The following is a 10,000-nucleotide window of genomic DNA, read 5'->3' as shown; positions in this document are numbered from 1 at the left end:
GGCAGGGGTGGGTTGGTACAGGTAGGAAGGAAGGCAGGGGAAGGTGGGGTACAGGTGGGGTGGCTAGGGGGTGGGTGGGTAAGGATGTGGGGGATCGAGGTTGAGGGGTATTGTCTGGAAGGGAGGGAGGGGTAGGTGGATACAGGTGGGTAGGGAGGCAGGGGAAGGGGTTATGGGTACTGTATAGGGTATAACATTGGGAATAAAAGGAAAATACAGCCTGTTAAAGTGCTGAAGGGAATGTTATTGGTATTATATTTACTGGAATTCTTTTGTTTATTAAAAAAAAAAAAAGGAAAACTTGACATTCAACTAAAAAAAGACTTCCAGTGTTGGCATTTTTCAATTTCTTACTTCATTTCTTTTTTGTTATGGAACCTAATCAATTATTTTTCATTCAACAATACATATTCTTTTACAATTTCCTTTCATTAAACGATTTATTTATTTATTTTATTTTTAGTTCTAAAACGTAAAGGAAGGCGCTGTCTGCTTGTCTGTCTGTCTGCCTGTTTGTCCGTCCGTCTGTCTGTTTGTCTGTCTGTTCGATCGTACTCCCTTCCGTGGTGTTGTGTCCGTGTCAGTCCGCGTGTCTGTCTTCTGTGTGGTGCTGGGACTTCCTCACGCCCGCAGTTTACGCCTGTCACCTCAGCATCCTCCCGCCTAGCGCCGTCAATACTTCGATCACCTCGCGGCCTCTCCCTGCCCTCCCACCACGCCACTCATTGCTGCTATTACCATTATTATTGTTGTTGTTGTTTATGATGTTGTTGTTGTTGTTGTTGTTGTTGTTGCTGTTGTTGTTGTTGTCATCATTGTTAATATCATTATCATCGTAATTTATTGTGACTTGTAACTATTACAACAACAACAACAACAACAAGAACTACTACTACTACTACTACTACTACTACTACTACTACTACTACTACTACTACCAGCAATACAACACATAACGTCGTTCACACACACACACACACACACACACACACACACACACACACACACACACACACAAACAAACAAACAAACAAACTGAAATTCTAGCTGGAACCATCGAGGGATTTCACTGAATAAAACTGCGCTTCATAAATACAATGTTTTCTCCCTCTAAAGAAAATGCATCAGTCGTCCAAAAAATTTTCCTTCTTTGAGCTATACAGGGTTTTTTTTCCCATTTTCTATTTCCATTTCCTTTTCTTTTTGAATTGCAGCCTCAAATCCGTTTCTAAGGGAGGGGAGCGAAAGTTCGAAGTTTATACAGAAATAGAGGCTTTGGCTTCCTCCATGTTTAATAAATCCGGGTTGTGTTTGCTGGCAGCGTGAACGAGAGCGAGTTTTTTTTTTCTTCTGTTCCTTTATTCCTTTTATTTCTATTCCTTTATATCTTTCTAACGTTGGATCATATATTTTTCCTTTCCTTACTTTCTTTTTGACGTAAGTTCATACATTTGTCTTCCCTTTCCTTAATTTTCTAACCGAGGATCACAAATTTTTCCCTTCTTTCCTTTATTTCTTTCTTACATTGATCTTATATTCACGACTAAACTAACAAAAAAAAAAAAAAAAAAAAACGACGAATTAACTCTTTCTATGGTGTAAAATAATTAAATTCATCATCAAACTGAACAAGAACTTATCCTTTTTATTTTGTCAAAGGAAAGGTCATAAAATTCACAACTAAACTGAACTAACTTACTTTATTCTCTTCATTTTCTGTCTTATTAGAACGAAAACCTAATTCTTTCCCTTTTCTATATTTTAAACGGGCCACTAATTCTCGCTTTTTTTCCTAGACTTAAAACGAAATCCACTAACTCTTTCTCTTTTTTCTTCCCATACTATATAAAACGAGAGTCACAAATTCTCCTTTTTCTTTCGCTCATTTTTCTAACGTAAGATCATACCATTCATAAAAGTCGGTGAAAATGTTGATACTTAATGAGCAATGCGACACTAGTTTGCTGCATCATGCTTCCCTTATTTTCTCCTTCTCTTCTTCTTCCTCTCCCTCTTCCTCCTCCTCCTCCTCCTTTTCCTCCGCCTTCTCCTGCTTACATTACGAGCCAGGTAACACGCAAAGCAGGTATAACAAGGTGGAAATGCAGGTGTAAGCTTTTTTTTTTTCTTTTTAAAACCTTCTACATTACTACCTTTCTGTTTCCTTGGCTAGACTTCAAACACGCGTGCACACATCCACACACACACACACACACACACACACACACACACACACACACACACACACACACACAAACACAGTAAGCAGGCATTCAGCACCACCACAAACACATCTATCTCTTCCCTTTAACAATTCTCTTCAACATTTTCTCTCCGGACACAAACAACGGTAACGAGGAGGAAACAAAACGAGCGGAAACAAACAGTGGCAACAGTTTCGCTTCTCACTGTTCTTCTTTCTTCTTTTTACCTTCTTCCCTCATTAGTAAGAGAGAGAGAGAGAGAGAGAGAGAGAGGAGAGAGAGAGAGAGAGAGAGAGAGAGAGAGAGAGAGAGAGAGAGAGAGAGAGAGAGAGAGAGAGAGGAGAGAGAGAGAGTATTAATGAAAATCTGTCGTTTCATAATGAGCAAACAGTTTTTTCTCCTCTGTTTGTAAGGCGATCTCTCTCTCTCTCTCTCTCTCTCTCTCTCTCTCTCTCTCTCTCTCTCTCTCTCTCTCTCTCTCTCTCTCTGTTAATTCCCTCTCACTTCTGACAAAATTAGCTTCATTTATTTCAAGACGCACGAAAAAAATTGACTCAAGATCAAATTTCAAGCTTATGACCGCGAGCAATTAAGGAATAGTGGTCTGTTGTGTAGGTCTAAGCCTCTCTCTCTCTCTCTCTCTCTCTCTCTCTCTCTCTCTCCTCTCTCTCCTCTCTCTCTCTCTCTCTCTCTCTCTCTCTGAAATAAGGCTATCTGGAATGGACGAGAAGAGGTGATAGAGGCGAGGAGTGTACATCAAGTGAGGGATAACTGGGCAAGCATAGATATGTTAACTGGACCACACGAAAGGAGATTAGACCCTGAGTAAGAGAAGTAGATAAACACACACACACACACACACACACACACACACACACACACACACACACACACACACACACACACACACACACACACACAAACTTTTGACGATACATGGAAAAGTCTTGTGTCAGTAATGAATCCCAACATGAAGAGAACACAGCCAAAGAAAACTTGTAAGCAGAAAACAAATGAAACGACAATCAAGAGATGCGACAGTCGTGTGGGTAAATTTTCCACAATCAGTAAATATGTCAATGGAAATTATTACCGGAGAAAGGTACACAAATGGATAGTAAAAATATGATTATGTATAACTTAAAAAAGGATGAACTTGAAAATAGGAAAAAAAAAAAGTCACTACAAATTATTGCCAGAGGAAGTGACGTACATAAAGTTGAAGAAAGATACGATAATTTGGTTTTAAAATAAGGACATTACGACATCGATTCAATTCGTAAAAAAATAAAAATAAATAAATAAAATAAATAAATAAATAAATAAATAAATAAATAAATAAAGAAGAATAAAAAAACTAAAATAGAACTAAGTAAGGACACACACACACACACACACACACACACACACACACACACACACACACACACACACCGACCTATAATACCTATGAGAATACAACCAGGTAAACACACAAACAATCACCTGTAAATCTGAAAGATAGAATGGGGCAAAAAAACAATCAGATAGATAAACACACGCACTAACACACACATACACCTGGTCACCTACACCCCCATCCCCCCCCCCCTTATACACACATCCACACACCCATCCATCTATCAACGCATCCAAGTACACACCCACCCATCTAGTCAAACCTAACCTACCCACACACACATACACACACACACACACACACACACACACACACACATAACCCCGCCTCCCCCACAAACAAACACAAACAGACACACACCGATCCACCAACCATCCGTCCACCCATCCAAACACCAGCGCATCCACTCACACCTACTGACACACACCCAGAGCCACCCACCTGAGAGGCCCACACAAAGGGTCCAGATGCCACCGTGGTGAGGGACCAAGTAGATCACCCTGGAGGTCTGTCGACGGAACCTGAGATTGTTGTTGGCATTCACGCCCCTCGCCTCCCCCAGTGGCGCCACTCCCACCTGACGACGCACCTTCAGGGGTTTGTCCAGCTGAATGACCACCTGGGGCGAGAAATAGGTTAGGGGAGTGTTGTTACCTGGTTATGTTCTTACTTGTATACTTATTAATGTCTGTTATTGAGGTGGTGAGCTGTGGCAATCACAATGTGTCTGGACAGCTGTGGCAACCAAATGACTAGGTATAAACAGTTGACTAGGTATCGAGGTATGCAGCTCCCTCACACAGTAAAGCGCTGGAATGGTTGAATGGAGGGCAGACTCATCCAAAATACGAGAACGGAGAAAATAAGGTAGAGTGTTTGTACATATTATTTATAAAGGAACAAAGCTACGAAGACTGTTTTCCCTTCGTCCTCACTAGCCCAAGTATTCGTCTGTGTGATGACGGTGATGGAATATTTTTTACTGTATGAAGGAGAGAGAGAGAGAGAGAGAGAGAGAGAGAGAGAGAGAGAGAGAGAGAGAGAGAGAGAGAGAGAGAGAGAGAGAGAGAGAGAGAGAGAGAGAGAGAGAGAGAGAGAGAGAGAGAGAGAGAGAGAGAGAGAGAGAAAGAAAGGTCATACAAGATTTGTATAGTAAAGGTCATGAAATATTTTTCTTATAGTATGCATAACCTAAAATTTTGGCTGACGAAGGAGAGAGAGAGAGAGAGAGAGAGAGAGAGAGAGAGAGAGAGAGAGAGAGAGAGAGAGAGAGAGAGAGAGAGAGAGAGAGAGAGAGAGAGAGAGAAATTCAATATTCAGATTCCTCCCTCACACACGCAGACACGGAAATATGTATAAAATATTATGAAAAATGTGCATTGAAAACGTGAAATCTGCTTAATAATCGCGGCGTTAAATTCGAACCCGCAAAATTATAAAAAAGAAATGGAAAAAAAAAAACGACCCCACAATTTGCATTCATGAATATACAAATAGAGTGAAAAGAAGAAAATATTGCAGTAAGAGGTTGCAGCATTTAAATATTAAGATCCCAAGGAGTGGAATAACTTTATTAGTGAAGCTTTACTCATCATTCTGGCTGACAGTGAATAATGTACCACCACCACCACCCCCACCACCACTACTATCACCATCACCACCACACTGGCTACACCATGCACCACCGCCACTACTACTGCCTTCCCTTGCATTAACAAAGGAGTATTAGCTTTTCTGGCTACACTGACTGCACCGCCACCACCACCGCAACTAATACTACCCCTGACACCACCACTACCACTACCACCACCACCACCACTACCACCGCCTCTAACTGGAACTAACATTGCATCTATCTCTCTGCTTCTTATTCTTTTCCTTTTTTTTTTCTTCTTCCTTTTCTTCCTCCTCTTCTTTAACCTCCACCACCTCAATTTACATTTCTGTAACTCCACCTATCTCATTCTCCACTCCTACTCCTCTTTTCCACTACCTCCACGTCACGCCAACCACCTACATACATACCTCTCTCTTTTAAGTATATTACCTCCACATTCCACCTACACTTCACCACACTCAACTCCTTCAATCCTTCCATCCCTTCCCCACCAACATTCCACTTCCAAATCTGTGTCAAGGATGCAGCGAAATGACTGAACCATCTTGAACGTGAGTAAATAAAGCCACACGCATAAATAAATAAGGGACTCAGCGCGTTAACTCAATAAATCGCAGGTAAGACGCTTTAATGAGTCATTCAAGGTGAGGCTTATTCATGGAGGCTGAAAGAAGTAGGTCAGGAACATGGCCAGAGACTGAGATTCATAGATGGGTCAGGGGCGGAAGATTGAGGGAGTAAGGTGTTCCTGCTGACGTAACATGTGACGTGATTAGCTCAGAAGGTCACAGCTGCGGGAGGTGCGACAAATGAGCGACGTCTGGGAAGGAGCTGCTGAAATGATGACGTGTAGATGTGCTTTTGAATTAGGTATGTGCTGGTGCAGGGAGGTACAGTCGCGGGCATAAGTTGTGTTTTGCTTCGTCGTTCAGGTCGAAGGTTTGAAGAACAGTGCGTCGTGAGGGGAGGAGAGAATCAGAACTGGTTACGATTCATAATGGCGACGAAGCAAAACGCAACTTATAACCATGACTGTACATAGATGGACTGATGAATAAGTAGTATGGATAGATAAGTTAGCGGGTAATTGGAAAGATGGATAGATATGTAAATAAAGAGAAAAAAAGAATGGATGAATAAGTTGACAAATAGGTAGATAAACAGGTGCCAGATAGGTAGATAGGCATGTATGTAGGTTGGTAGACATAAGTAAACAAACATGTAGTTATATAGATAGACAGAAATACATAGATTGATGTTTGGATAAATAAATATGTAGGAGAGAGAGAGAGAGAGAGAGAGAGAGAGAGAGAGAGAGAGAGAGAGAGAGAGAGAGAGGAGAGAGAGAGAGAGAGAGAGAGAGAGAGAGAGAGAGAGAGAGAGAGAGAGAGAGAGAGAGAGAGAGAGAGAGAGAGAGAGAGAGAGAGAGACCCACATAAAAAAATACAATTACAAAAAAAACAGAACACAAACACCACCACCACCACCACCACCACCAAGACCTTCATTATCTCCACCCAAAAAGGCGCCATATGACCTCGATTCAGCGGCGCCAGTGTGCAATCAATGAAGCCACGAATGCCCAGGTAACAGGTAAATATGCGAGCCTTCCCAGCCTTTCCCTCTGCTAAATATACCACGTCTATTTTTATCCCTAGTCTTTTATCTCGTAACTGCCCGTGCTGCTCCATGCTTTTCCTGGGAGGATCAAAATTAGGTTAAAAAATAAGTAAATAAGGAGGACAAGTGTTAAAAGGTACGAGGAAGGAAAGAACGGAGAAGCAGAGGAAGATGAGATGATGTAAGGAAGGAAGGAAGGAAGGAAGGAAGGAAATGACACGTGGATGGAGATGGCAGGAATGAGAGAGAAGAAATATTTACGTAGAGGGTAAAAAGGAGTGGAAGAAAGGAGAGGAAGTGCAGGAGAGAAAGGAGGAAAAGTGAAAGGTGTGTGAAAGGAAGTGAAAGATGAAAGAAATGAAGTGGAAAGAAGGCCAAAGATGGAGTGATGGAAGAAAGGAAAAAAAAGGAAGAAAGACAGTGAAGGAAAGAAACGAGGCAAGAATGAAAAGAAAATGCGGAACGAGTGGAGGAAGAGAGAGAGAGAGAGAGAGAGAGAGAGAGAGAGAGAGAGAGAGAGAGAGAGAGAGAGAGACGAGAGAGAGAGAGAGAGAGAGAGAGAGAGAGAGAGAGGAAAATGTGGAGTTAGGAGGATGAAAGTGAGAGAGATAGGAAAGAAAGTGAAGAGAGGAATGCGAAAGAGGGAAGAAGAGATAGAGGAAGAAAGGAAAAAGGGAAAACGAAGGAAACAAGGAAAGAATGGGAGGAACACGTGGGAAAAGTTGCGTGCGAGGGAAAAGAAATGAGGCGAAGGAGGGAGGAAGTGGTGGAAGGAGAGAGGAGGGAAGAAGTGAAGGAGAGGAGGGAAGGAGGGATTGAGAGGAGGCATCGACCACTTGGGGAAGCGTAATCTTGTTGTTTTTGTTATTGCTGTTGTTGATGTTATGGTGGTGGTGATGGTGATGGTGGTGGTCACAGTAATAACAATAACAGATGAAATTTTTATTATTTTCTACTGTTCTACTCATAACACTCTTATTATCTTTTGGTGTTACATATTGAAATGTAAAATATTTTGAGGTTACGTAAATGTGAAATGTTTAGTCAAGATAGGAGAGAGAAACTTAAAACCCTCAAATATTACACGCCTTACCTTTCGGAGATAAATGTTTAAAAGCAAAATGTTTTAATGTTTCGTAAATGTAAAATATTTAGTGAAGGTAGGATACAGGAACTTCAAAAATCTAATATTTCACTACTGGAGTGTGGACGTTACATAAGTTAGCTGATACACTAATGAAGGATAAGAGCAGCTGTGAGAGTGAAAAATGATGAATACAAACAGTAAAGGTGACGTGGAGGTGATGAAAGATAGTGATGATAGTGGTTTTGACAATGATGGTGATAGTGGTAGTGATGATATATAATGGTGAAAATACAAATATACAGGAAAGTAAAGATTGAATGGTGGTGAATGATAAGATAGTGATGATAATGGTGGATGACAATGGTGGTGATAAACAGTGGTAGTGGTAGTGATGATAAATAATGGTGAAAATACAAATATACAGGAAAGTAAAGATTGAATGGTGGTGAATGATGAGATAGTGGTGATGTATTATAGTGATGATGGTGCCAGATAATGGTGATGATAAAAATGACACCAATAGTGATGAAAATAAACACAAACATTCAGAAAAGTAAAGGCTGAATAGGTAGTAATGACACAGATAGTGAAGATAATGACAGATAACAATGGTGATGATAAATAAAATACCAATAATGATGAAAATACAGATACCCAAGAAAGCAAAGATCGGCGTAGTGATGATGAAGATGGTGATGATGGTGGTCGTGATAATAGTGACAGTAATGACAAATATGATGACAAAAATAGTGAAAATAAATAAAAACACCAAGATAAGACTGTGACGTGATGAATGATAGTGGTAGTGGTGGTAGTAGTGATGATGGTGGTGGTGGTGGTGGTGATGGTGAGGGGCGCATCTCCCCACCACAGCGGTAAGTCACGCAAGCTGCATTACAGGTGAACAGATTCCCTCCCGGCGCACCTCATATTGATTTACAGGTAAGGAGGGAAAAAAAAAAAAAACGAAGGAGTGTTGCTTACCTGGCCAGCGTGGGAAGGTGATGGATGGGCCCAGGTGTGTGTGTGTGTGTGTGTGTGTGTGTGTGTGTGTGTGTGTGTGTGTGTGTGTGTGTGTGTGTGTGTGTGTGTGTGTGTGTGTGTGTGTGTGTGTGTGTGTGTGTGTGTGTGTGTGTACCTCTATATTGGATGATATGTATGAGTGAATATATGAATGCATGTATGTAAGTATGTTTGTGTGTATGTATGTATGTGGTGTAAAATGATAAGCAGTAGTAAAAAATTGCATATGTGTGTGTGGATGTATCTGTGTATGTATGTATGTATGTATGTATGTATGTTTGTATGTATAAATAAAGGAGGGAATGCACTTACAATATATAAGGAAATAAAAAAAGACACTCCAGTCAGTAATATATTCATGCATGTATAAAAATATGAAACTATACAAGTAAAAATCCAAGTACGAATATAAGAAACTATAAAAAGAAAAGCTGGGATCAGTACAATATGACACTATATATATGTATGTATGTATGTATGTAAGTATGAGGGAGGTATACACAGAACTAGGGCACATAATGCAATCGCCACGCGCCCTTCCAGGAATCCCGTGAGCTTCTCTGCCAGCAAATCCCTCGCCAGTGACTCACGGGAGGAACGCACGTGAAGGAAGGAAGGGAGCTGACGAGACTTTCTTATTTTCCTTTTGTTTTTGCTTCGTTTCGTGATGGAAATGAAAAAAAGATCACTCGACATTCCTTTGAACCTGCATCTCTCTCTCTCTCTCTCTCTCTCTCTCTCTCTCTCTCTCTCTCTCTCTCTCTCTCTCTCTCTCTCTCGTTGATCCCTCTTTTTCTGGCAAAATTACCGTTTTTGTATTTCAAGGTATAAGGGATAAGTGATTTTTTTTTTTATTTTACATCTAAGTTATGGGGAAAATCTCTCTCTCTCTCTCTCTCTCTCTCTCTCTCTCTCTCTCTCTCTCTCTCTCTCTCTCTCTCTCTCTCTCTCTCTCTCTCAACCCTCCACGCCCACAACACCCCACCACAGCAAATCGATCCCAAACTTTGAATATTTCCTAACGTCCCTCTCCCCCAATCCCAAAATCC

The 10,000-nt window shown here is 41.0% G+C and overlaps 1 protein-coding gene across 7 annotated transcripts in view; it reads right to left on the bottom strand.

Annotated features, from left to right (window-relative positions):
- The window catches only part of LOC135112022 (uncharacterized), a 243,415-nt gene that overhangs the window by 20,998 nt on the left and 212,417 nt on the right, over positions 1-10,000 (bottom strand). For all 7 annotated transcript variants that reach the window (XM_064025865.1, XM_064025860.1, XM_064025859.1 and 4 more), the window contains one exon: positions 4,045-4,222. In XM_064025865.1, coding sequence (XP_063881935.1) covers positions 4,045-4,222 — 178 coding nt within the window. The remainder of the gene's footprint in view (positions 1-4,044; positions 4,223-10,000) is intronic.

Source organism: Scylla paramamosain, chromosome 23 (assembly GCF_035594125.1).
Source record: "Scylla paramamosain isolate STU-SP2022 chromosome 23, ASM3559412v1, whole genome shotgun sequence".
Lineage (NCBI taxonomy): Eukaryota > Metazoa > Arthropoda > Malacostraca > Decapoda > Portunidae > Scylla > Scylla paramamosain.
This window is presented reverse-complemented; position numbering and strand designations above follow the sequence as displayed.